This window comes from Peromyscus californicus, unplaced genomic scaffold (genome assembly GCF_007827085.1).
Source record: "Peromyscus californicus insignis strain IS unplaced genomic scaffold, ASM782708v3 Scaffold_16__1_contigs__length_79575227, whole genome shotgun sequence".
In the NCBI taxonomy this organism is placed as follows: domain Eukaryota; kingdom Metazoa; phylum Chordata; class Mammalia; order Rodentia; family Cricetidae; genus Peromyscus; species Peromyscus californicus.
Window position 1 is genome coordinate 75,243,120 of NW_026294458.1, and position 27,282 is coordinate 75,270,401.

Below are 27,282 nucleotides of genomic sequence, written 5' to 3' on the forward strand. Positions count from 1 at the left end.
TATTCAGCATGGACCGTACACTCCTTCCCAGATGAAAAATCTCTAGTACTGAGATCCCCGCCCAAAGACCGGTACTTTTCATACTTGGCTCTGGGGACCCTAGTTCCATAGCCCTGTGTGTGATGTTTGGGTGTCTGTTGAGTCAGGCTCTGGGCCTAGAGCTACCCCATGCCCTCTTCAACCGCGTTTGCCACCTCTCAAAACCCGAGACCCGAAACTGTCTTGCAGATGCTGGAAGCGGCTGCCACTGTGAAAATCCAGTCGCAAGAATTCAAAAGCGCCTTTCCTGTTAAAAACTGGGAAATTCGTTTGAGAAGTTTCAGTTCTTGTTTCTTGCCGGGTTTCTCCCACCTCCACTTAACCATGTTTCTACGATCTGGGTAATCCCTTTCAAGCGGGGAAGGAATTCTCCGGAGTCCTTAATTGAGGGTCGGGAATCCTGGGGGTGGGGGAAGCGTTAAACCCTTCCGGTAGCGGCAGAGGTGCAGGAGCGCGCTCCAGGGAGGCCTGCGTAGCGGCGGCAGGGTGGGTCTGCAGCCCTGCTCGCCCGGAGCCCCTTCCCGGCGAAGCCGGGGGCAGCCAAAGGCACAGCGCCGCACCGGGACTCCCGACGACGGATGCAGGTTTGGACACTGGGTGCCCGTGCCGCTGGCAAACTGTCCCAACCCTACGCTCGCACCTTACTGCAGGACCCAGAAAATCTCGTCCAACCCCGAACACGCAAACGCAAAGCGCGAGGTCCTCTTCGCTCCCGCCTGGCGCGACTTCGCGCCACCACGCCGCGCTGTCTTTTTAGCAAGGCGCCAAAGGCCCGGGTGTGTGCACCACCGCGCGAAGCCCACAGCAGTCTACTGTGGGCTAGTTTGCGCCTAGAAAGCCTCCAGGTTCTCAAAGGAGGCCCCAGGGAAAGGGTGGAAGCATCTGCTGCAGGCGCAACGGATCGGAGCCCAGCTCTCCCGGTGCGGAGGAGGGAAATCTGCAGGTACCAGGAGCCGGTCGACTCGCAAGCTCCTCTCAGACTGGAGTGAAGGCTAGAGGGAGAGGAACAGGGCAACGACAACAGGAATCGAAAACCCCCGTGTCGGGCACCCGGCTCCCAAGGTCAGAGTCCCTGCAGCCCACAACTCTACGGCCGCCAGGAGAGCCATGCGGACCATGGCTGCAAAAGGAGACCTGTCTGTGTCTGTGTGGGATCCAGGACGCCTGGGAAGCTGGCATCTGACCCGCGTCGGAAGGCTCAGGCTCCAAAGGGGAGTGAGGATTCACGCGACCGGACCGCCACCGCCGGCGTGCGCCACAGCGACGGGACTGTAGCGCCCGCACCTATCCTGGCTGGTCTCACTAGCCCGGGAGACGCCACGTGATTGTTTAACGTAGTGTGGCTCGGTGGGAGAAGGCTTCACTCTCGGCGACCGAGTCTCCCTTCTCCAGTGGCCTTCTCCTCCATCTCCGTGGGTCGCATCCGCATCCCCCGGTGACCCTGGCTCTGCTAGGGTCGCCCTGAAGTCCTGGCCCAAAGTCGACTGCCCATATTCCCGCCGCCTTCTGGGTCACCAGAATCAGAGCGGTTGGGCCCTGTTTGCGCCAGCGCCCTGGAGGAGGCTTGGCCCTTGGGCCCAGCTCCCCCACCCCACCCTGTGCCCTCGGGCCCTCCCTGTGCGCCCACGGCCTCTCGCTCCTCTCGGGAAAGCGCCAGTCTCCCTTTGCCCCGGTGTTTCTAGATGAGAAAGGGCGGAAAGGTCACTTCGGTGCACGTGTGCCAGTGGATGAGGGAAAGGGGGTGATTTTTTTCCCCCTTGGTGACCCCCTTTAGGTTTGCGGGCCTGTGACCCAAGGAAGGTACGAGTGTGGGACCAGCTGCAGTATGGGTCCTCCCTGAGGGCCCCCCGGCCAGCTGTTCGCGCCGCCTCTTCTGGGCCGCGCCCGGGGGTGACCTGCCTGGAGCCACCGTGGAAGCCACCGCACTCCTCCCTCCTTCCCCTCCGCCGCACCCCCGCCGCCCATCCTCTAGCCCGGGTCCTGCCACTCATCCTCCGGAGCGAGCAGGCGCGGCGAGCCCTGGGCGCTCACCCCGACTTACCCCCAGCACGGGAGCGCGCGGCTCTCTGGCGGGACAGTCCCTGGAGGCGGCGACGCGGAGGCGCGCAGGCGACTCCCGGGCCGCGGCGGGGTCGGAGGCGAGACTCACCGCCCCCGCTGCGGCCCCTCCCCCTCCCCCCCTCCCCGGGGCGGCACAACGCGGCCCAGCGCTCCGCCCGAAGGCGGGTCCGCCATAAACAAACGCCGCTCGGTCGCACGTGGACCGCGGAGCAGCAGCTGCGCCCGGCCACACATCGCGGGCTCCGGACGCCCGGGCTCCAGGCACCCGGAACCGCCGGGGGAGGGCAAGAGAGCGCACCGAGCCCAGGCTTGGCCCCGGCCGCCGCCACCTCGCTCGGCTCCGCTCCCGCCCCATGGCTCCGCTGCCGCCGCCGCCGATGCCGCCCTTGCGTTCCGAGGGCCTTCGCCGCAGCGGGTGCAAGCCCTCCTTTAAGGACTAAACAGGGTCGCCGCCAGCTCTTCCGCACACTACATCCCCGGGAAGGCCGAGGCCCCAGAGCCTGGAGAAGAGAAGGAAAGGCGAGCAGAAAGCCAGGACTCAGGTCCGCCCCGGACAGGCCATCCCCCAGCCTCGGGCGGAGAGCGGGGCGCAGCTGGTTGGCGACAGACTCAGGGCTGGCGACTGTGCAGACGCCGCGCCGTGCTCCAGGCCGGCCCCTCGCACCTGCCGGAGCCCGACAGCCTCGGACTCACCTGACCCCTGGCGTCCCGATCCCCATCCCGGCTGCTGCAGCCCGAGCCGGATTCCGCGGGCCTGGAGCGCGGCGAGGTCTAATATGCCCAGAGCCGAGGCGCGATGAAGGAGAAGTCCAAAAATGCGGCCAAAACCAGGAGGGAGAAGGAAAATGGTGAGTTCTACGAGCTGGCCAAGCTGCTCCCGCTGCCGTCGGCCATCACCTCGCAGCTGGACAAAGCGTCCATCATCCGACTCACCACCAGCTACCTGAAGATGCGCGCGGTCTTCCCGGAAGGTGAGGCTGCAGGTGGGCTTCCGGGGCGGGGGGGGGGTGCGGGGTAGGCTGCTGCAAAAAGGAGGCTGCGGGGCGCAGGACAAGCCCACGCGCCCCCGGCTACTGTGGCCCAGTCTAGGAGAGGCCGCGCCTGGTGCTTCGGCGAGGGCCCGGGCAAAGGGAAAGGGACGTGGCTGCTCCCAGCCAGGCGATCCAATCACCTCTGAGCTCTGGGCAGAGTGGGGCAAACCAAGCGTTATCCTAGGTTGGCTGGTGTTTGCCAAGCTGGCACAGGCATGCTACTTCATTCGGGTTCTTATCCCTTCCTTCTCAGCCCTTCCCACCTTTTTCTCTCTCTGTCCTTCCTTCCAACAGCGGTTCATTCTGTTTTCTCTCTCTCTCTCTCTCCATTATAATTTTATCTCCTTTTTTCCCTTTTCCTTCCTTCTTTCTCGCTTCTGCTTTGGGTTTTTGTTTTTCTTCTTCTTCTTTTCCCATCTCTTCTCTCTTCTTCTGCTGGCGGTAAAGGACCTCGCTGCTCTGGCTTCTACAAGCGGTTGGATGCAGAGCAAGACCCGGGCAGGCACTGCAGGCCAACGCTGCCGATCCGAGCATTTGCGAGCAGCGGGGGCCTTTATAGTCTTGGATATCGCTTTTTCCATCTCGCCTCCCTTTGCTTTGGGAAACGGTGACATGGAAAGGAGACAAGAGATTGGATGAGCCGGGACATAGCCGAAAAGAAAAAGAGGAATTATTTCAAAAGTGGCGGGGCAGGCCTGAGTGTAACATTTTAGGATTTAAAAGTGCTACCGTGAGCGAGTGTCACTGGGCCGCAGCTCTCCTGCGGACTCCGGTTTGTAGGAAATAGCGGCCTACTGGGTGGGCACGCTCCAGCGGGCGTCCAAGGGTGACCAGCGCTGGGTCAGGCACCACAGAGAACCAGGTCTCGGTCCGGGGCACTGTCAGGAAGCGCAGCGCTCCGAGGCCTGCTGCCTCCAGGACCTCCCGGCTCCAGGGCCGGCGGTGCAGGGCAGGCCTCTGGGAGAGCCAGCGCCGGGGAAGGAAGACAGGCTTTGGAGGGTCGTTGCCCCGGTGGCGACAGGTGTCCCTGGGCCACAGGATTCCTCCATTGGTGTTGTTCACCGCCGGGCGCAGCATCCGAAATCGGTAAGCGTCCCCCTTTGCTGCTGCCACCCGCTGTTATTTCCTTTGTCTGAGTCTTAGCTGAATTTTCCTCCACCACACTGGTGGAGCTCCGGCTTAGCCTCCAGTTCTACGCCCCGGAGCCCGGGAGTAAGCGCCGGCCGGCCGACTAGGAGCACCCCGGAGCGAGCGGAGGTGGCCGGAGGCGGTGGCTCGGCCCCGGCCTCCCCAGCCCCGCTTCGGAGCGCTCTGCTCGCGCACACCGGCTGTCCTGAAACCTTCCCAACTGGGCCTAAGGAGACTCCTCGGGATTTCTCCCCTTGTGCGGGGAGCTCTTGGTCTGTGATCTCTAGTCATGACGGCCAACCGTGAGCCCCTTGGCCCGAGAGGTAGAGTTGATTCCCCGCTGCCTGAAGTTTCCGTGAAAGCTAAAAAACGACAAACAAACAAACAAACAAACAAACACGAACTGGGTTTTGTAACGGCAGCTTTTCTTCAGTCTCCTTCCCACACGGGAAAAGCAGTGTTAGCTACTGTCCTGCGATCAGCCTTCATGTCCGCTTGCTACAAAATAGGTGTGGAGCTCGGGCCGCCTGCCTCGCCTAGCCGTACTGGGTTTTAAAAAATAGAAAGAAATTATCAAAAAAGCAAATGATCTGTTGTCAATGAATTCGAACAAACCGGAGATTAGCTGGCAGGGAGGGCTAGGGGCAAAGGAAGCCATCCTTGTTTGGGAGCGGGCCAGCAAAGACTACAAAAACCCGGACAGTGTTGTGTGTACCACACAGCGGCCATTTAAACGAGCTCTGGTCCGGGGTGCCTGAGAAGGCACTTGGCTGGGTCCTGCGACCCTGCAGGAGTGGGTGGTCTGTGGGTGCTGCCCTGAGCAGCGGTTGCTAGTGCGTTGCTCAGAAACTGCCCGGTTGAGGGGCCGCCTCTACCTTATAGAAGGTGACTCTGAAGGTCGGCACTCCCTGAAGGGGTCAGCCTGGAGCTATTTGGCTCTAGAAAATTTTGGAAATGGCTCTGAAATTGTGGGGCCAAAATGAGGAAGGGGACAGTGCCCTAACTCTGCCCCCTGAAATACTGTCAGGAATGCCGTCAGAGAAGGGGTAGCCTGGCCCCGAGGAGCTTGCCCACCCACTCACCCTCCGTGGTAACACCCATCTTCAGGTGAGGAGTTAGGAAGCTGGGAGTCGCTCACCAGGAGCAGGGCCCTGTGTTTTGAAGTATCTCTGTTAAACAAAATGAAGTACCCCCCTTCTCCCTAGGCAGTCCTCCCTGTAACCCAGGTCTGCTAAGGACTGCTGCTTTGATGCCAGTCAAGACTGTGGCTTTCAGGAGACTTGGTCAGGGCAGTCCTGGGCACTAACAAGGTCTTTAGATTAGTTCTCCCACACAAAAGGTTCTGAGCAAGAACCCAGCTGCTGAACACAGTTTTGCTCTGAGCAAGGGTGTTCATTGGGTAAAGAAGAATCTAGAAGGCCAACTTAGGAAAGGAAGTATGGAAGTAATACCTTAGAGGACCCCTTCCTAGCTGGGGAAAGTGAGGCCAAAGAGGGACAGGCCCGCGTCCCGCTAACGCTGGTAACTGGCAGGCCTGTACTCAGTGGTGCAGAGGCCACCAGAAAGAGACACTGGGAAGGGTCAGGCAGCAAGCTGGAGAAGTCCTGCAGCTTTTGAAGAATGCTTTCCATTTTTGCTGAAGGCTTGAGGGTAGGTGTTCTGGCACATTGTCTCTGTAAACCCGGCCCATTGAGGACTCCGTGTCCTCACAGCGTTGTAGATCGAGTGAGAGAAAGCACAGAGGAGCCTTGCAACAGACAACGAAAACCACTTTCGCTGTGCCCAGAGACACTTGAAGAGCAGGGAGGCAGGGGCAACATCTCACATCAAAGACTCCAGTTTCTACCTTTCTGTTCCAATGCTAAACTGATATGGAGGTAAACAGGGTGGGGGGGAGGCATCTCAGCAAAGCGAGCTTTGGAAGAAGGCCTAGAAACAGGGAAGAGGGGGCACCTTAGTGAGTGATTGGGGGTGACATAGCCTGAGCTCTGTTGAGTAATGAGGTCCAGCCTCTGGAGGGGCTTCTACCCGCCAGACCCAGAGCATCCCTGCTGTGGATTCCGTCAATCCACCTCCTCTAAGGGAGCCCGGATCGGGCTTCCTGTTAGTGGGTAAGGGTGTTTCCTCCGAACCCAGCACATTCGTTATTCCTGGCAGGAGAGACTGGCCCAAGGCTAGGCTCAGGAATGGAATCTCCTCCGCTCCCTTTTCGTGTTGGAAGGAGAGAAGGCATAGGCATCTTATCCCAGTGTACTTCAGAGAAAGCAACACACACACACACACACACACACACACACACACACACACACAGAGAGAGAGAGAGAGAGAGAGAGAGAGAGAGAGAGAGAGAGAGAGAGAGAGAGAGGGAGGGAGTTCAAGGCCTGAATTAAACCAGCAACTGGATTCTTTGGAGTTTAAATTCAGTTGCACACAGCCCCTCACCTCTTCTTCAAAATACCCAGCAGGATTGGACTGACTTAGGTCATGCTTCTGTGGATCAAAATGATTTGATTTTGACACTTCGGTGAGGGCACTCTAGCCCTATGCCTGCATGGAATTATAGACCCAGGAGGCCCTTGCTATCGAAATCCAAAAACATGTATTTTTTAAAAGTAAGACTAACATTTTAAGAGGTGTGTGTGTGTGTGTGTGTGTGTGTGTGTGTGTGTGTGTGTGTGTGTGTAATTGTTGTCTTTACAACCTTCTCCCTCTCTGTGAAGCCTGGCACTCTGGGGTTGGTGCAGTCTCTGTCCCAGATGCAGCTTTGGAGGGGGAACTGGAGCGCTGGGGTCCTGCGAGGGGGAACGCACCCGCACCCGGGAAGGAGAGCTGCACCGGTGGGCACGGGTGCCTCGCTCTTCTGGTCGCTTTCTCCTGGGTGTGACTGTCGGACTGTATCCTGCACTTAATAGGGCTAAGTACTTTTTCAGCTTTGGAGGCTGCTGTCTTAGGGGCCTTCGCCTTGGTGTCAGAGTGTACACTCTAGCCTGTGGTGGGATGCCCAAACCTTGAAGCCAACCCCTTTGTCCCACCGACCGGTAGGTGGCCGCCCTGCCTTCGGGACCCATCATCCACAGATACATCCTTACACAGGTCACCTTGGCCACCTGATTTGAAATGGGGGTGCCAGGAGAGGCTTTTTCAGGGACTTGGGAGAGCACAGGACTCTAAGGGAGAGGCGCTGGTGAACCGGGGACAGTTTACTGGCATCTTGCCTACAAAGGAGGCACATGAGGGGTACTAGCTGGCCCTCCTGGGAAAACGCGACAGAGGGCCGGATAACAAGTCTGGCTTTTACACTGCTTCATGGGCTACGCCCTAGCGCCTGCCGAGCCGATTCAGGGCAAGGATCCGGGTGGTGCTCAGATCCATGTGGTAGATGGGGCGCGCAGGGGTGGGGGGAGGACCTGTGTGCCCTTGGATGAAGACTGTCAAGGAGCTGGCTCCTCGCCCCCACCCATTTTGACTGCCTTGATGTTGCCTTCCCCAGAAACATGCCCTCTCTCCCACTCTGTAAGAGCGCTACTGGGAGAGGGGAGGGGAGAGGCCTAGAAGGGAGGACCAGGGACCTTGGGATGTAGTGATGATGGTGCTCCCTAACTTAGTCCTAAAACAGTGCGGGTTTTGAGTGGAGAAGGTTAGAGCGCCTGGGGGAGCCCGAAGTGTCGGAGGTGATGTCCTAAACAATGGAGGTGGGAAAAGGAGGCCAGGTCTCCCCTGTAGAGGAGGCTCCCTAACTGTGTTTTTACACTCTCTTCTTTCTCTGCAAGGTGGGGGCCAGGCAGGCCTCCCCCCAGAAGGAGGGGTGTTAATTCCATTACATTTTCACAAGATCCCTGTGAAGGGTTTCTGTGTCGTCGTCGCCACTTTTAGACACTCAGTGTTGAGGGATGAGAGAGGATGGATGTGGAACCCCTGCTGTTTTCCCCAGAGCCCAGGCCCCACCTTCCTGGCCAGGAGAATCCTGCTTGTTGGTACAGTGGTACCCCGAAAACCCAGAGTCTCTGCCCCCTGAGTTGCAAGTGGGCAGCCAGCCTCCGAGTGAGAAATTAATTTCTCTTCCTGTCCTAAATCTCTTGTTTTGTGGTCCAATGTTTGTGGTCTGTGGTTTGTCTGGAGGTACCCCCAAGAGCCTGGCTGAGACCCCCATAGTTACTCCTAAGTTGTTTGTTGACCGACTGACCAAGAGGCCAAGAGAGGAGGGACCATATATATGTAGCTTCTTGATGTCAGTGGCCTGCTGGGGTTTAAACTGAAAAGCAGGCAGTCCGGGGTCAAGTACTGACCCCAGGACAGCAGAGGAAAAATCACTAGAAATGGGCGTGTGGGCTTGGTTCCCTCCCCAGCAATCTCAGCAATTTCTCCCTGGGGTCTCACCATGTGACCTGACCTTCTATCTGGGGGCTCCCAGCTTGTCTTGTAGAGGTTAATAAGTGTTGGGGGGCTCAATCTTAAGCCTGGGACGCTGCAGGTGAGGGTGGGGCCTCAGGCTCCCTTCCCGGGAAGAAGCCGGTTTAGGGTCCAGTGTGACTGACCACCACTAACTATGAACTCTGGGGCAGCCCAACCCAGTCTTCAACTCTGCCCCTACTCTTCAGATAAATACATAAATCCCTTGGTTGGGTCTAGATAAGGGCCATTCGCCTGGTGCCTGGTGTTTTCCAGTAGCAAGCCTCTTCTTCTTCTCATGACTAACCTTACTTTATTCCATCCCTAAGTTCAGCCCAAAGTATACTTTTATGGGCTGAGTGAAAAGACCTCTCCCATAGCGGCTCCTAATGGAACAGCTGGCAGAGCCGCTGCTGTAGGATGAGGTGGCTGGTGGGGGGGGGGGTGGTGGTGAGTGGAGGAATTGTCCCATGCAGCCCAGACACCTCTGCCAGATCCAAAAGAGGCACATTTTTCAAGACGTTACAGGAAAATTATAGTGATGTACAAAAACATCCGGGTATTTGAATTATACCGAAAATAGTCCTGTGTGCCCAGGGCTCCGCTGGTTGTGGAGACAGGACCTTCCACAGGTTTCCGGGGAAGCCCGATTACCGAGGCGGTTGGTTTGGAGGTCATTCCCAAACGGGAAGGGTCCCTGGAGGACTCTGGGAGAAGTCAGAAACATCGAGGGGGAAGGGGGAGAGGCAACTTTGCACTGGGGGTCAAGGGTCAAGGATGACTTCATAGCCAGAGTACCACCCAAACTCAGGAAGGACCCAGAGGCAGGGGAGGGGACAGTCGCTAGGGCACATCTGTCGGTCTTCAGCAATCAGATTTCCTAGACCCTTATACTAAATTCGTTCTTCTCGGTGAACCTCCTGGAATTTTACACCTTGGTTCTTTCCAAGGCTATTCCAAAGGGGACAAAGACCCGATGCCCCTGCCTTCCTCTCCACAAAACAAAGGACCTAGCCTGAAGCTAAGGGTGCTGGTGTGTGTGTGTGTGTGTGTGTGTGTGTGTGTGTGTGTGTGTGTGTCTGCTTGGAGGGAGCTGATTTAGAACTGCCCTTGCTTGCAGGCAGAGGCTCAGGGGCCAGGAATAATGGGCTGCATCCTTGGGCGGGGGGATATGTTAACTAGCCACTTCTTCCGGTGAAGACCTGGATGGGAGCAGAAATTAGAGGTTACCCTTTACTTTAGTTTCCGAATGGTTTCTGGGAAGCCTGTACTGGACTTCGGAGTACGGTTTTCTATTTCCTAGGTTGGAAGCTCAGAGGCCACGTGTAGGTAGGGAGGGAACCATACCGAGGGAGTTTGCCGCCACGCAATTTGCTAAGGCTGGCCAGGATGCCTGCTCAGAGTGTCCAGCCTTATCAAGTGGTCACTGACCTGTAGCCCCACATTTAAGGCACAATGGTCAGGAGGAGATCTGGCCTAGCCTGCAGTTCCCCAGAGGACAGGTCTGCTGGGTCCCAGGAGTGAACACCACGGCTTCGAGCTCCTGCTGAGACCTGGTCACCTGCCTTGGGAGCGGACAGAGGCAAACCTCTGCGGGGTCACAGCAGCTAGCGAGGGTGGGGTGGGCTGGGGTGGGGGACGTGGGGAGAGGGAGACTGGGAAGGGCCCGGCTCTCTTTTCCCAGCTGCACTCTGGGGTGGAAATCTCAGGTCTTAAGGGATCCCTGTAGGTGGAGGGGATGGGGGACCCCTGATTGTGTGAGAACAGACAAGTGCCCTGAAAAGCCACCCGAGTGTGCCTGGAGCTCTGGGATCGAAGAGAACCGAGTTCCGGAGAAGCTGTGGGCGCCCAGAAGACAGAGGGTCACGCGACCTGATGATCTTTGCGGGCTGCACAGGGTAGGGGTGGGAAGAGGGCGGGAGCGCAGGGACTCAGGGGAGTATTTACTGGTCAAATCGATACCCCCGTTTGGCTCCCAGGATGACCAATTTCAAAGCAGATTAGATTACTTAGTGGCATTTCAAATAAAACCGCAATTTCAGAGCCATGAGCACGTGGCCGACCCCCGGGAGCGGTGGGTCCGGCAGGCTGGGAGAGGGAAGGGACGGGCCCCCCCCCCCCCGGACTGGGCCTCCCACCCCGAGGAAGTTTGTTCCCGGGCTTCTGTTAGTTCGCTCCCCCTTTGGTGTTTTTTGGTTGGTTTGTTTGTTTTTGTTTGTTTTGAGACAGGGTTTCTCTGTGTAGCTCAGGCTGTCCTGAACTCACTCTTAGACCAGCCCGGCTTCAAACGGGAGACCCTCCCTAGTGTTAGGATTAAAGGCACGCGCCACCGCGTCCGGCTGTGAAGCTTTGGGTTTTTAAACCCCCGACACCGGGCTGAGTGTGCGGGGACTCAGGAGCAGGGTGGCGGGTGGAGGTCGGAGCTGGGGAGCCCACGCGGCGGGGTTCCGCGTGTCTGGCCTGGAGCCCTGGCGCCTGTGGGTGCTGCGGCTAAATGGTTTGCTTTATTCCCTTGTCCCAGGTCTAGGAGACGCGTGGGGACAGCCGAGCAGAACAGGGCCCCTGGACAGCGTGGCCAAAGAGCTGGGATCCCATTTGCTGCAGGTAGAGCCAGCATCGCGCTGTGGCTGCTGTGGGGAGGGGTTCCCCGCGGCGCCTCCGGGCCGCAGAGGCGCGGGGCGAGGGGACCTGGGGTGCCTCTGGTCGGGAGTGCAGAGTCAGGCCGGCGACACCCACACCCAGCACTCCTCCAGCAATACCCGAGTGACTGAGTCCTTGGCACCTCTGCTTCGCCCTGTGGCAGACCCGGCCGGGCACTGGAGACCAAGCTGGTGTGCCCGCAGCTCGCAAGCAGAGCGCCCCAGCTGTCGCTAGAGAAGTTGACATGGCCGAGGCAGTACGCGAACCTTTGACTCTCCTGGGTCCCCCCCATCCCAGGCCAGATTCTTTTAAAACCCTTTCATCTCGCTGCACCCCACCCCCCATCCCCTGCACTCTCCATTTTATTCTGAGCGGGAAATTGAGGACGTGGAAGTGATCAGTAGCGTCTACGAGGTCGCAACAAGAATCGGTTCAGTTCTGTGGCCCCCATCAATAATAACCCAGATATGGGGCATCCTCCAGGGCCATCTGTCTTGGAGCTCTTGCTTAATTTGGGGTCGGGCACTAGGTTCCCCAGAACCCTGTATGGTGGCTACCTCGATTTTATACGCGCCCTGGCCTTGCGCTTGGGACTGGACAGCCCTGGCTCCCGCAGCCACTTCCACCTCAGCGGCTGGGGTAGCTGAGGACAGCGCCACCTCCCTCTCATCTCAAATGCGGTTCTCAGAGTCCCATCAAGGACGCGATTCATTCCCCTCAACTCCTGTCATTTGTCTCTGCCATCGAAAAATGCCCACGGGTGGCTATTTTGCATTTCCTTCTTCTATTTTGTGTTTTCTTTAAAAAAAAAAAAAATGTTCGCGGAAGGCCCTAGTGGTGGGAGAGTCAGCGCTGAGCAAACAAAACAGAAACTGCCATCTCTCTGAAAACCTTTGCTCCAGACCCCGGGTGTGACCTAAAACCTGCACGCCCTGGGGTTGGAGAAGGTGGGGGGAGCGGGGGCGGTATTTGGAACCTGGAACCTTCACAGCCTTAGCAATGGAAGTAGCAGAAGAGTCCAGTGACCGGGTGAGCCCGCGCCCTCGGGGGAGCCTGCGCCCTCGGGGGTCGCTGGGAGCTCACGGGCAGCCTGGAGCGCGTTGTTTGTGTATTCCAAACCCCTTCCAACTGTGGCATTCACTGTCAGTGACGAGTAAGACCTAGGTACCTAGAAGAAACCCGGTGGGTAAAGTGACCGTCTTCGGTCTGGGTGATTCCTGTGGGGGTGACGCTCCACACTTCCCTTTGAGAACAGGATTTTTTTTTTTTTTTTGAAGCTACTGATGGCAACTTTCAATTTTTAATCATAACTTTAGAAACTTCCACTCATTTCCTTAGGCGCAGTGAGAGATTCATTTGGTATTTCTTAAATGAATTTGGAGGAGCCCAGCATCCGGATCAGAACATTAGAAATTGATTTTTGGTCTTCATATCTGAAATGTCACCGATTCTGTTAGGAAATTACTATATAGCTGAGTTAAAAGTGGAATGATGTTTTTAAAGGTGATTTCACCTTTAAGGTAGCTAAAGTAATGACAGATTAGATGGCAAAGAATCTTGGTAGCAAACTATGTGATACAGCAAATATAAGGGATCTTCAGATTTCGTTTCTACTTCGTTCTTTTTACATCTCCTCCCCTTTGAAGGAGTGTTTTGAAGAAACTCAACGGTAATCTGCTTTCAATTACATGCTGTAAAAATAGCATTTGTAGTCAGAAATTAGTTTGGAATATTTTTATGGGTGCACATTGTGAGATGTATGGAGGTTTTTTTAAACCAACTTTATTGTCCCCCTTTTTTCGGGGGTTCCTGAACTTAAAACATTAATAAATACAATACAGTTTCTTCTTTTCCAAAAGTATTTAGTTTTTTGTCGTTGATGGTGCAGTTTTTACTTTCTTTGTTGTCTGAGTCACTTTTTACAATCTCACGTTATTTCTAGAGGGTTAGTCAACTCGGGCAGAAATCAGAATTCCATTGGAGTCGTTTTCGTTTTTCAGAAATTGATACTTTTTTTCCTCCCTGACTTTGGCAAAGGCCATTTGATCTCTTTCAAAGTCTAAATGCTTGATTCTGTAGACACGGTCTGGTAGAATAATCGGACACATTGTTTTATTTTCTGGCGAATGGCAATGGTAGGAATTTATTATTCAAGCGGTACTTAGGGGTAACTAGAAAACTGTGGCGAATAAAGTATTGGTCCTTGTGGTATAAGCGACTGCCAATTCCCACATTAAGTAGTCTGTAGAGCGGTAGATGTTCCCCTAAGAACCATAGAACGCCGGATTCGTCCTAAGTGCTAAAATAAGCCCAAACAATAAAGGCATGATGTTCAAACTGAGCCGGTTAGGACTTCTCAAACATTTTGCGTGGTTCTGTAGTGTGGATGTAAGATTGTTTTACAAGTGCTTTGAGAGCCTGGCTTGGGAAGCAGACGTTGAGCAGTCTTCACGTAACAAATATGCTTGTACGTAGTTTTGCCCCAGGGCTACATGCACGCTGAGCAAGCACCCTCCCCCACGAAGCAATGCCCCTCAGCCCTTCACCTCACCGAAGAAGTCTAACTGCATTCTCTTCCCTGACACTTTCTCTTTACAGACCCTGGATGGCTTCGTTTTTGTGGTGGCCTCTGATGGCAAAATCATGTATATATCTGAGACAGCTTCTGTCCATCTAGGCTTGTCCCAGGTAGGTACTGCCTGATTCTATGGATCTGTTGAAATATTAAATGTTAATGGTCAGGACAGCTCTTCCCAACCTGAAATGAGTCTACTTAAGGTCTGCTTTGATGTGTGAGCAGAATCCATAATTGTAACCCTCTCCTGGGACACTACACCTTTCTTTTTGCTTTGAGGTTAATTCAGTGTATCTTAGCTGTGGTCAGCCCTGTTCTGAGATTTTGCCAGATTTCCTGACCTGTTACTTAGCAACGTGAGGTGGCACTGGACAGAGCTTCCCCCAGGGGACCCTTCTGCCCTTGCTCACTGTCTGTGAGATCAGGCGTGGCTGTGGACCAAAAGGCAAACTCTCTTTCCACGTGCGTTTTGTGTGACGCTGGAGAGACTAAGAGGGAAGGGGTGGACTCGTGGGTCGTCCCGTGGAGTTCAGGGGGTGGACTCGTGGATCATCCCGTGGAGTTCAGGGGGTGGACTTGTGGGTCATTCAGTGGAGTTCAGGGGGTGGACTCGTGGGTTGTTCCCGTGGAGTTCAGGGTCATTTTTCCTGAGTTTTTTCCAGCTCAGTGGTTGTTTCAGTAAAGCGTTTCATAGGCGTCACAGTCAGCTCACTACTACTGTGCAAGGCCCTGATTTCTTAGAACTTCTCCAGAATACCATTCCTTGGAGGAAGGAGGTGGCCCCAGCTTGTCTGCCCCCAGAGAGTTTGCTAGGTGGCTTAATGACATGTCTGGCCAGGGAGAGGCTGAAAGGTCACTCCTATTTCCTCCATTCATGGCTGTCGTGACAAGCCCCATTTTAAAAAAAAATGTTCTTTGACCAATTTCATGTGTGTTTATAAAGCATCCGACTCTTCTATCCGCTCCTCCTCCTCCTACCCCCGCCTTCTCTCCCTCACATCACTATCAATACCTTTCTCACATTCTGGTCTTTTTTCTTTTGTTTTGTGACCCACTGGGTTTACTGGAGCCTTCGGTGTGGCTGCTAGCTTGAAGTGATTCCCTGGAGCCTGGTGGAGTCCTCAGTGAGTAGACAGGACACGATTCCCCTTCTCTCGGTGATCTCTAACCAATAGTTCAGCAGTGAGGGGCGGGGCCTCCAAGCCCCTCCCCCACCCCTGCTGGTACCCCAGCCTGCGGTTCCCCCACTTCCCCGGTGCTCCCGAGCCTAAGAGAAGGTGGTAGAAATGTCCTGGTTAGGACTGAGAGGTCAACGTGACTCATTCTCTGGAGCAGCCATGAGCCTGTGCGGTGACCACCTCTCGGTGCAAAGAGAAGCTGAGAGAAGCGTCTGTCCACGGCCATAAACACCAATATTAGGAGCTCACTTGGGAAGTCACAGTTTTTATAGAAGTAGGAACTAAATGTTTCTCTCTGTTATGAGCTGTCAGTGTAACCGAGGTGGAAGACATTGGGATTAGTGATAATATGGAGAATGGGAGACATCCAAAGACTCTGAACCGCAGGCTTTTCCCTGTAGTTAAGCAAAAATGAGGCATTCTCATTGAAAGGAAAAAAAATCACCAAATTTGGAAACCCACTCGTGGTGCGGTTCCTTTTGTTTTTCCTTGGAGCAACACGTTTGCAAACATTTTGTCACCGGTGTATGACCTCCTCTGTGTTATGCCCTTCTCCTGTTCGGGTGGGTCTGTGCCTCTGTGCTGCTCAAGCAAAGTAAGTGAATTGCACATTACAGTTGGGTGGAGGTTTCTTTTCCTCCAAACGCCCCCTCCTCCTCCCTCCCTCTCTCTCTCCCTCCTTCCCTCCACCTTCCCCCCTCCACTGCTTCTTCTCCCCCTCTTCTTCCCACCCCCCTTCTTTAGAAAATAACACCAGCTCTTCTGAATACAGTTTACTAAGGCTTAAGTCTTGTACCTCGTGACTCATAGGATTAACATACTTGTAAGACTGGAAATAGTGTTGACAACATGAAATTTACTGTCTATAGGGCTGGGAACAGAGCTCAGTGGTAGAGCACAGACTGCACCAAGGTCCCTGGTTCAATTCCCAAAACGGGAAAGAAAGAAGGGAGGAAGGGGGAGGGAGGAAGAGAAGAAGGGAGGGAAACTTGTCTTGTGATTATTTTTCCAGGAATTTTCTAGATCACTGGGTGTAGAACTAGCTGGGCCCTTGTACCCAGACTGATTTATTCTCCTGACTTGATGTGTGGTCAAATGACCTCGATCGGATTATTTTCGTAAGATCACTGTTAGTCCTACAATAACGTCATGACTAAGACAAAACATTTCATGCACTTTTAGGCTGACCGCTCAGCAATCCTTTAAAATAATGAAGTCACTGTTATTGAATAGTAGACTTAGTTCCGAGCTCCCTCGATGTCAAAACAAAAAGGGGAATCAGTTATATCGTTTTCATTGTCTGGTTAGATGGCACTTAAGGTCTGGGAACCATAATTTAAATATTAAAATCATGCCTCTAACCCTCTTTCAAGGCACAGGTGGAATAAACATCTTGTAATTTATTAGCAACTTCGTTTGAACCCAGGTATAGAACCCTTCATGGGTCCCTGTTAGGACTGGCCAGTTATTTGGAATATGCTGGCACAGCCTGGGTCCTGGGGTAGCCACTTCTTCCCGTAGATGGCTTCTACTGGCCATTCTATCTTTTCATGTGGGAAATAGGATGGACTGACCATGAATACTCTAAGAATGACCAAAGCCTGGGCTAGGTGACAGACAGACCTGAGTCCCACTCCTGATTAGCTCAGCAGAAGGAAAGGTAGGCGGCCACATGAGTTGTGTATCCTGTTTCCTTTTGGTGAGGCGCGGAAATAAAACTTGGTAGCACCACTTTTGAGAGGAGAGAGGGGCCTCGTGCTACTATGTTGCAAGAAGGCTGGAGGGGGATGCCTTTGGATCAGGCATTCCCCAGGAAAGGACAGTTTAAATAGAGGGAAGCCAAACCAGTTGGGCAGAACAACTGGCTTCTTCCTGATTCCCAAGGGAAGCTGTGAGCCCCAGGCAGCAGCTCCAAAAACACGGCTGAGGCTGCTGCTCCTGCCCCGAGCCCCTCCCCCATCGGTGCCTGGGGCTACCTTGGTGAGCTGTTTAAATAAGCGACAGCAAATCTGCCCCTAACCCCGCCTCCTGCGCAGGATTAATGCCATGGAGGGAAAGCTGGGCAGATCACATCATCAGTGTTTTCTGTCCTCTTTACTTAAATAGTAAAGAGGAGTATTGAAGGGGATACCATGCCTACTACTCTTCAAAAACACGCTTTGCAGCTGGCCTGTGGTGGCCCACGCCTTTAATCCCAGCACTTAGGAGGCAGAGCCAGGTGGATCTCTGTGAGTTCTGAGGCCAGCCTGGCCTACAGAGCGAGATCCAGAACAGGCACCAAAACTACACAGAGAAACCCTGTCTCGAAAAACCTAAAAAACAAAACAAAACATGTTTTGCATGCTGGGCGGTGGTGGCACACACCTTTAATCCCAGCATTCGCAAGGCAGAGGCAGGCAGATCTCTGAGTTTGAGGCCAGCCTGGCCTATGACAGCCAGGACTACACAGAGAAACCCTGTCTCAAAAAAAAAAATTAATTAATTAAAAAAATATATATATGTGTGTGTGTGTGTATGTATATGTATGTGTGTGTGTATATATATATAGTTCATATTTTGGGTTATTTCTGTAATTACCCAAATGTGAAGCCAATATGATAAACATTCATGTTATTAAACTTATGTAAAGATGGTTCTTAAACAAGATTACTAAAAATGTTGGGGTTAGGGGTGCAGCTCAGTGGCGGGCATGCGGCATGAGGCCCTGGGTTCGATACCCAGAACAGGAAAATAAAATAAAGTTGCATTAGTAAGATTTAGAGAGCAAGCTTAGCGATCCTGTGAATACTTTCTGATGAATGACAGCCAGAGCCGTTCACAGCTTCTAGTTGCTCGGTGCCATCCACGCTGTGCTCAGAGAACCTACAGTAACATCATCCAGGTAGACGGAGCTCCTGGGGAGCCCAGGTTACACTCCACAGTGGAGACCATAGGGAGCACAAGCCCCCATGAGCCACGACTGTGTGAAAGCTCGCAGAAAGGGATTGCTCTGTCAGAATGACCTATTTGAGGTCAAAACAATCCTGGATGTGTAATGAGTCCATCTCCATTTAAAGCCCATTATTAAATTTTAAACATAAATGTTGGAATAAGAAATCTATTTCTCAGGGGAGAATTTTTTCCTTTATTTTGATTTTCTATTAGTAAACAAATGTGATCACTGCTGCCAAATTCTGGTTTAAAATGACAGAAATGATCACACGTGAGCTGTGCCCTCAGCCCAAGTGCGGAAATAGAGACTCTTTAAGTCCAAAGTCTGCTCGGTGTTTGTGCTCATACATAAAACACACGGACATGCTTAATGTCACTGGATGGGTATTTGGGGGGGCATCTTTATCCGTGAACATTTATTAAAGGACTCTCCTCCCTCCCTCCCTTCCTCCCTCCCTCCCTCTTCCTTCAATTTGTTAATATAATCGTTTTACTTATGTTTGATGAAGGGAAAATAGTCGTGTATACATTTTAAGTATCCATATGGTTTAAATATAACCAAGTCATGTTATACAAGGTCTAGGTAACTAATACTCATTTTCAAAGATGTGTACACATATGTGAAATAGCTGTTTATGAGACACATAAAGAAAAATGCAATATTTGAGAAGGATGCCAGAAACTGGCCAATAAAAATAGCAGCCATGGCATTCAGGGACACGAGACAGAATCCCTTTTGCTTTGGGAATAAAGGGCAGCGTCTCATGTTTGTTTACATAGCTTGAACCCTGAGGCTCAAACCATCTTAATTTAAAATGCTTCATCTGTTATACTCAGCAAAATGCCCCAGCAGCGCCCTGAACATTTCCCAGGGGTCTAGTGACTCTGCCTTTCCGTACGGAATCTGTCCCCTTAGTGTCGAACTTATCATATCAGCTTTCTGGGCAGGAAGAAACTGTTCAGCAAAGCATTAAAAAGCTCTTAGCAGGAACGCCATTGCTTTTATAGTCGCCAGGGTTTTACAGATACCAAAACATCGAATTGGAGTTCTGCTTTAATAAGGCTGAGGTAGAGACGTGGGGAGTTTCACCGAGACAATATGTATTGGGGCTGGGGTGACATAGCCATGTTTCTTTCAGCATTCAAAAGCATGAATATATTTATATATATATATATATATATATATATATATATATATATATATATATAAATACAGGAAGCAAGCCGGGCGGTGGTGGAGCACGCCTTTAATCCCAGCACTCGGGAGGCAGAGCCAGAAACCCTATCTCAAAAAAACAAAACAAAACAAAAAAAACCAGGAAGCACCATGTCAACCATAATTTTGAGTTAAGGTCAGCACTGTTATATATTACTCCATATTTTTTCTGTGAAGACATTTCCGTTCTTTGACGGCTTTGGGGCTTCCCAGACAGCCTTAGAGTTATCCCATTCATTCTTATTTTAGTTAGTTAGTTAGTTAGTTTGTTTAATTTTTGGTTTTTCAAGACATGATTTCTCTGTGCAACAGTCCTGACTGTCCTGGAGCTCGCTCTGTAGCCCAGGCTGGCCTTGAACTCACAGAGATCCGCCTGGCTCTGCCTCCCGAGTGCTGGGATTGAAGGTGTGCGCCACCACCGCTGGCTCCATTCATTGATAATGGACCCCAGAGCTCAAAGGACCGAGTCCTTCATCCACAAGTCTTGGCTTTCCTGAGAACCAGAGCTCTGAAACCAGAGGAAGCAGCTTCACGAAAATGCAGGTCTGTTCTGCGGTCGCAGCTGCCCAGGATGCCAGTCTGTCTGTCAAGACATCATCTGAGTACGTTGTTTTCAAACAGAACTCTAACTGAGATTGAATGCTCACTTCCTTCTCCAACAGCGAGTAAGGGAGAAATAACTGGACAATATAAAATCCACTCCTGCCTCTGGTTTATTTTGTTTTTAAAATAAGCCATTGAAATTCGGGAGGATGGGGGTGCGAGTGGACGGGGAGGTTGGCGAGGTAAGGAAGGAAAACCAGAAGGAGCCAGTCTGTCAACTGCTGGTTGGACTCTCCCAGTGGGTCTCCCCAGACACCTTCAGGACAGGCAGTGTTCCCATCTCAGACAGCTGGCTTCAAGGTGACCGGTTTACTCAGACCTTTTAGGGATTAGCAAAAATGGTGTGCAAGAAAAATGATTCATTTTTATTTATTTTTTAGTGAAATCTGGCTGAGGAGATGGCTCAGTGGTGAGGGTGCTTGCTACCAGAGCTTAATCTTCAGACAAGTTCAGTTCCCAGAACCCACTCTGTGCAAGGAGAGAACCAAGTCAAAAAAGTTGTCCTCTGACCTCCACATGTGCATGCCTCCCCTCCAACACACACACAGCACACCTCCACACGAGCATGCCCCCCAACACATACAACACACCTCCACATGTGCATGCCTCCCCTCCAACACACACACAGCACACCTCCACACGAGCATGCCCCCCAACACACACAACACACCTCCACACGAGCATGCCCCCCAACACACACACAACACACCTCCACACGAGCATGCCCCCCAACACACACAACACACCTCCACACGAGCATGCCCCCCAACACATACAACACACCTCCACATGTGCATGCCCCCCCAACACACACACAACACACTTCCACATGTGCATGTCCTCCCAACACATACAACACACCTCCACATGTGCATGTCCTCCCAACACACACACACCTCTATATGTGCATACCCCCAACACACACACACAACACATACACGCATACAAATAAACAAGTAGCCAATAGTCAAATGAAGTTGTGCACTGTATTTTCACGTAGGCAGCGCTTCACCGGGGCCGGTGGTGAAGCCTCAGGTTTGGGGTGTGAGGTTTGAGCAGCTGGCAGGGAGAAGCTCTGCGCTTGGATTCCCCCTTACCGTTTGCATAATATTCGAAGGAACGACTCCACAAATGATGCAGGAAATAGAATGGTGGATGCAGTTTTGAGGGGTGGCAAGACTTAGAAATGTAGTTTATGTCAACAGGTAAAGTAACTCCCCCGTCTTGGCAAACTGGAAGCACTGGCTAGGAAGGATGGGGAAGTAGTCAGCTCCTCATGGCTTCGTGGCCAGGAGCTGGGGCTGGATGCTAATGTGAAGCTGTGGGTCCTGGGAAAGCATGTCACTAAGCTGTTTCCTGAGGTGGCACCGTCAGGGTCACCCCTGGACAGATGATCCTGTGACCCATAACCCTCAGTACCACCCACTTAAAGCGTCTGAGGCCGGGGGACAGCACCAGCAACACAGCCTCCCTCTGTCATCTTGATCTGCCTTTGCCTGGGCAGGACTGAGAAGCCTTCAGATCCACCTAAGGTTCCTGCCACCCGAGGGCACTTTCTGAGTGTGCTTTGAGTTTCTCCCTACACTGGCTCTGTTGGAATCAATATCCCCGCTCCTGGGCCCCTCTGAGTAATCCTGGGCATGATAACTCAATGTGCAAGGCGTGCACAGAAAGCTGCTCCACAGCCCTGTCTGGCCCTGTGTGGTCTAGAGGCCTGCTGTGGGGTTCCCTGTGAGTATGTCTGGGAGGTGGTGATGCCCAAATGTTGAGAGAGCAACCTTAGGAAGTGACTGCTGTTTCCTGTTGCCTAAGCCCCGCCTCCTTAGGTCACAGGTCATGCCAAGGGACACAGCCACACCCTGGGTGGATCCACAGAGTAAGCAGTCCGCTTGGACCAGGAGGGTCAGAGACACATTCCTGGCAACACCAGGGAGCTCTGGCAGTGCCCGGGGCATGGTTCAGTGCTGACACAGAAGGAGCCTTTGTCTGATGGATGGTAGCCCTCCTCCACGGTTCCCAGCTGGTCAGCCTCTGAGTGGATGTGGTTCTCCTGGGGTGCAGAAGGCTCAAGGCAGCTGGTCTTCAGTTGGCTCTTCCCCTCACACAGCATGTGAGGGTGAAGGACAGAGCCCCAGCTTGAGACTGTTGTGAGATGTTCTCTGTCTGAAGGACACTGCCCAGGCTTCCCTCTATGGGTGCCACCTCCAGCCTTCAGTTTACCCTCCCCCCAACCCCCTGTGAACCTCTTCTGCTCAGGACTCTCTGGAAGCTCAAACCTGTGCTCTTGACCTTTTCAGGGGGGTGGGGTTGGGGGCACAGTTCAGAGCTCTGCAAATCGGAGCGTGTTTCCACCTCTGCATTTGGCCAAGGTGTGAGTTGCAAGGAGAGACCCACATCCTATCCCTAGCATGATGTGAGCCCGGGGCACACCTGGTCTGTCCTTCTGGCCCTTGCACCCACCCTGAAGAGACCTGTGATGTGTCCGGACCCTTCCCTCCCTCTGCAGGTGGAGCTCACAGGCAACAGTATTTATGAGTACATCCATCCTTCTGACCACGACGAGATGACAGCTGTCCTCACAGCCCACCCCCCACTCCACCATCACCTGCTCCAAGGTTCGTCCTCCACACCACAGGAGACCAGAATGAAGCAAGGTCATGCTCTTACTCTAACCAGAGGGTTTTCCTTGGGCTGGGTTTGGGTCAGCTAACGGCAGCACCCACCCAGTGTGTGTAGCCACACTTATGCTCGGGTGCTGCTTGCTTGCAGTGGATCAAGCCCACAGCGTTGTGCGTGCTGGCTGAGCGCTCTGTCACTTCGTCCCCTGGTTGCCTCTGTTATGCTGCTGCTTGTTCACCAGCGGTTATGGAGTCCCCACTACGTGCCACAGGCTGTTCAGCATCAGGTCACAGGCTGTTCCCCTTACATGCTCCTGGTTTAAAGTTCCAGTGCTGCCTATCATGAGTCTAGGTCCAGCCTGCTGCTTCTGAGAACAGGAATCAGGGACTGGAGAATGTGAGATCTCAGGGGGATTACGTCTGTGTAATTTAGGTGCAGTTAGCATTTGCACATGACTGGAGTCTTTCAACCATGCTGGGGTCATTAGAATCTTGGCTTTGTTACCACAGACATTGCAGATATGTCAAAACATTTATGCAGTGGACACTTGGAAACTTACTGAGTGATGAGGCCCATGAACAAATCTTAATTTAACACACGAGATTGGCAGATAGTTATATTCATATTGCCATGTTTAGATATTTTCGGTAATTCTTTCCCTACAGAGCTGGTTTCTTTTGTAATCTACTTTATGCATTTGGAAGCATTCTGAGCAGGGACTTGAATTTGTGTGCCATGGCACAGATCGGTTCAAAAGCCCTGGGCATCTCACACACGCCTTCTTAAATTACAACCGTGATGAGTGCTAGGAAGATACACAACTTATTCCAGAGGCCCTGGCCTCTCAACCCTCGGCAGCCTGGGTCTCCTGTGTTCTTGGGGCTACAGTTCCCAGCATGCTCAAAATTTTCCTGTGTGAGGCCTGGAAAGGGAAGGGAGGAAATGGCCAGAGGTGGCTCAGCAGGTAAAAGCTGAGCCGTGCTGGGGGAGTTCTGGAGAGGTTAAGACTTGAGGGAGCGCATTCCAAAATGACAACCATCTTACCCAGCTCTGGTGTCTCAGAGCCCACCATGTAGCTGGCAAGAGGTGAATGTGTCTGGCTCCCTCTGCCATGGGCAGGGGCTAAGTTGTGACCGGCATTTAGTACCTGCTGCTTTGAGGGAAGTTGGACACTTCTGGGCCTTTCCAACAGCTCAAGTAGCCACTGTGGCACCCAGTTAGTTCCTCTGTGGCCTGCAAGAGGGAAGATGCCGTTCTGTCAGGCGTCTCGGAAACCTGTTAGTTTCCAAGGTTCTTGCTGTGGTCATGGTTCAGGCTGCATTTCTTCAAAGTTTTGGCAACCATATTGAGGTGGGCAAGGCCCCCTGCCCTCTCCATTCAGACTCTAGTAGTTGAGGGAGCTCTCTGGGTCAGGGTCTGGCCATGGATGAGGAGGTCTCTGGCTGCTGTGTCTCGGGATTTGCTGGTGCTGTTTGGGAGGTTGCTGGGGAAGGGGGCAGGACAATCGCCTGTCTAACGGCGCCTCTGCTTTCAGAGTACGAGATAGAGCGGTCTTTCTTCCTTCGAATGAAATGCGTCTTGGCAAAAAGAAATGCAGGCCTGACATGCAGTGGATACAAGGTACACTGGGCTCCTGGTGGGGATGGGGATGGTGGGCAGGGTTTTTTACTATGTATCTTATATTCTCCTTCACACTTGAGGCAGGAGAGAGGGTGGGGGGAATCTACCATGTCCACCATGACAGAAGCATTGAGCAAGGCTCAGAGTGGATTATGAGCCCAAAGACCTGGCACTTTACACGGATGTTCCAGGCTGGTTGGATTTCATCATGTAAGACCAGGATTGCGGTGGCTTAGCAGAGACATTTGTCCCTGCGTCTACGAGTTCCACTTTGCCTGCCACAGATCAGCTCCCCTAGACCAGCTGCCCCATGAGTTTGTCGAGCATCCATCCACATTCCGGGGCAGGACCTCAGAGCAGCCGTGAGCAGTTGCTTTACAGAGATGTTGCTCTTACCCCGGAATGTTCAACTAAATCCGGTACCCAAGATGGTGTGAGGCCTTCCCAGGTGCCAAGCACCGCCATCTCTGTGGCTCCACATCCAGTGGTCATCTTGGCCTTCTGAAGGGTGTGACACTGGCCTTATCTTATCCTCAAGAATGGGAGGTAAATGGAGAAGGGGTAGGGCACCGAGCTGAGCGGCGCAGCTGAGACTTCCTGGCATCGTCCTGCTTCTCCGTGGTTGAACTTCACCAGGTAATGCCACTTGCTGAGGTTAATTCCAGAATCTAGGACCAGATCAACGCCATGGCTAGTTGGCAATACCTCAGTGTTAGAGATGGTAATTTCCAGGTAGGAGGGTGGGTTCTAGACAACTGCCAGGGACCCCTGCAGACCCTTCACCCCATTCCTCACCCTCCCAGGAGTCTCCGGGGCTGTTTCTTCTACCGGGGGAGTGGGGGGCTGTGTGCCATTGCCGCCCTGGAGCTGGAGGCCCTTATGCTGGTCCTTCTCACTTGCCCCTTGGGAAAGGAGGAAGGTGGGCTTGGGTGCTATGAGGCTTTTGTGCTTTTAGCTTCTCTTTTTGGAACACCCCTCGTCAGCCACAGGCTCTTCCCGCCCCCTTCAGCTGCCTGCTCTTCCTGCCGGTGAACTCGTCCTGTGACCCTGACCTTAACCCCACTTCTCACTTTTATTTTACGGAGTTACTTTTTGCACGGCTGGGATTAAACCTAGGGCCTCACACGCACCAGGCAGACACTAACCACCGAGCTCTCCCACATCTCATGCTTTAACAGCTTGAGAGATACACTTACTGTTTTTCCCAGTCACAAAGCCTCCTTGAGTCAGGGCAGGAAGCCCTTAGCTCTACCGGAACCCAACGATGTATTCCTCAGGAGGCCCTGGACTTTACAAGTCTCTGACACTGTCCAACTGTAAATTCAAACATCACCTGTCTGTCTTGTCCTCAGTTGACCCATCAGGAAAGTGGGAAAACAGGGTAGAACGGAGTGATTTTAATATTTCTTCCAGCTCTGTAAGTTTGCGAATTCTGTAGAGAGAATTTTTGAAGAGGAAATTTGTGTGGGCTGTTGATGTAGCCCAGTTGGTAGAGTGCTTGATCCCCAGCACAGAATAAATTGGGTATGATGCCTGTAACCCCAGCACTTGGGAGGGGGAGGCAGGACAAGTTCAAGGTCATCCTCCATTATGTTGTGAGTTTGAGCTAACCTAGGCTACATGAGACCTGGCACAAGGTCAGGTAGGGAGATAGAGACAGAGAACAGAAACAGAGCGCTAAGTGCTCAGATGACCACTCTTAGCAATCATGGTCCTTGTAGGATTTCATGTGTTTAAATGGCAAACACACTTACATAATCCTGGGTGTAAGGTGGTTCAGGAAGCTTCAGGTGCTTCATTTGCCCTGGGAACTGTACGACCTCTTCAGTACGGTTTTTGGCTCTCTTAACTATTGAGAAGGCTTCTGTTCAAGAGTGGAATAGATACTCTGGCTTATTTTTTATATTTGTTTATTTATTTAGTCTTGTTTTTTTGAGGCAGGGTTTCTTTGTATAGCTCTGACTGTCCTGGATCTCACTCTGTAGACCAGGCTGGCCTTGAACTCATAGAGATCTGCCTGTCTCTGCCTCCCAAGTGCTGTGTTTAAAGATGTGCGCCACCACTGCTTGGTGGCTTTTTGCTTATTAAAATTAAAATTATAAATGAAATAAAAGTCCCATACATTGGCCTAGGAAGATGGCTCAGTTGGTAAGGTCCTTACCACTCAGGCATGAGGACTGGAGTTTAGATCCTTAGCACTGGCCAAAACAATTGAAATAAATACAAATTTTACCAAGAGAATTTTTAATTTCCTGGAGTGATAAGAACACGTTGGGTGACAGAAATTTCAGGCTCAATCCCAGTGGAAGTTGGCAAATGTTTTAATTACTGGCAAGCATTCATGGGAGAGGAACTAGTTCCCTAGCATGTCTTTGCTGGGTTCTCGAGTCAAACTTGGCCTCGAGTTGACATCCAAGTCCATCGTGTGTCAGTGAGCCTGGATCCGCAGCATCCCTCCCACACACCTGACTGGGCGAGAGGTGCTTGTGTCTTTAGGACCTTGTTTCTTAAGGCAGAGACCTGGGTCCTTTCTCCCGAGAGGCCATTCAGGCTCCCTGACAGCATGTTAGCAAGACACCCCTGCAGCAAATGGGCTGAAGAATGTTCTAGCGCGCGCGCACACACACACGCACACACAAAACCCAACACAAAACCCACAAAACCTGAGCCACGAGCACCGGTGCCCGCTGAGACTGTGCTCTCTTCCCAGGTCATCCACTGCAGCGGTTACTTGAAGATCAGGCAGTATATGCTGGACATGTCCCTGTACGACTCCTGCTACCAGATCGTGGGGCTGGTGGCCGTGGGCCAGTCGCTGCCACCCAGTGCCATCACAGAGATCAAGCTGCACAGCAACATGTTCATGTTTAGGGCCAGCCTTGACCTGAAGCTCATATTCCTGGATTCCAGGTGAGTCTGGCACTCGCTGTGACGTCCCGGAAGGTCCCGTGGTGGGAACTGGTCCTTGAGAGCTACACTGAGGCAAACTGTAAGAAGAAGTGAGAACTACTAAGAGTGTGGGTCGGCCAGGGGTTAGTCACGAAGGGAAAGCATTCACGACAGACAGGACGCAGGGACTTTTTAAAATTAATTACCTAGCATTTGAATCATCTTACAAGCTTGTGATGAGAATACACGTGATGATGTAAGAGAGCCCTGCCTGCCTTCCTTTTTCTCCCTTCCTCCCCCAACTTCTCACTTTCTTTTGAGATAGGGTTTCATGTAGCCCAGGCTGGCCTCCAGTTCGCTATG

At 52.7% G+C, this 27,282-nt stretch overlaps 1 protein-coding gene across 1 annotated transcript in view; it reads left to right on the forward strand.

The window, feature by feature from the left end:
• The first annotated feature begins 2,433 nt into the window (after positions 1-2,433).
• Sim2 (SIM bHLH transcription factor 2) overlaps positions 2,434-27,282 on the forward strand; it is a 41,369-nt gene continuing 16,520 nt past the window's right edge. The window contains exons 1-6 of the mRNA XM_052739873.1: positions 2,434-3,071; positions 11,170-11,252; positions 13,887-13,976; positions 22,298-22,406; positions 23,945-24,030; positions 26,741-26,940. Of these exons, the coding sequence (XP_052595833.1) occupies positions 2,897-3,071; positions 11,170-11,252; positions 13,887-13,976; positions 22,298-22,406; positions 23,945-24,030; positions 26,741-26,940 (743 nt within the window). The 5' untranslated portion in view covers positions 2,434-2,896. The remainder of the gene's footprint in view (positions 3,072-11,169; positions 11,253-13,886; positions 13,977-22,297; positions 22,407-23,944; positions 24,031-26,740; positions 26,941-27,282) is intronic.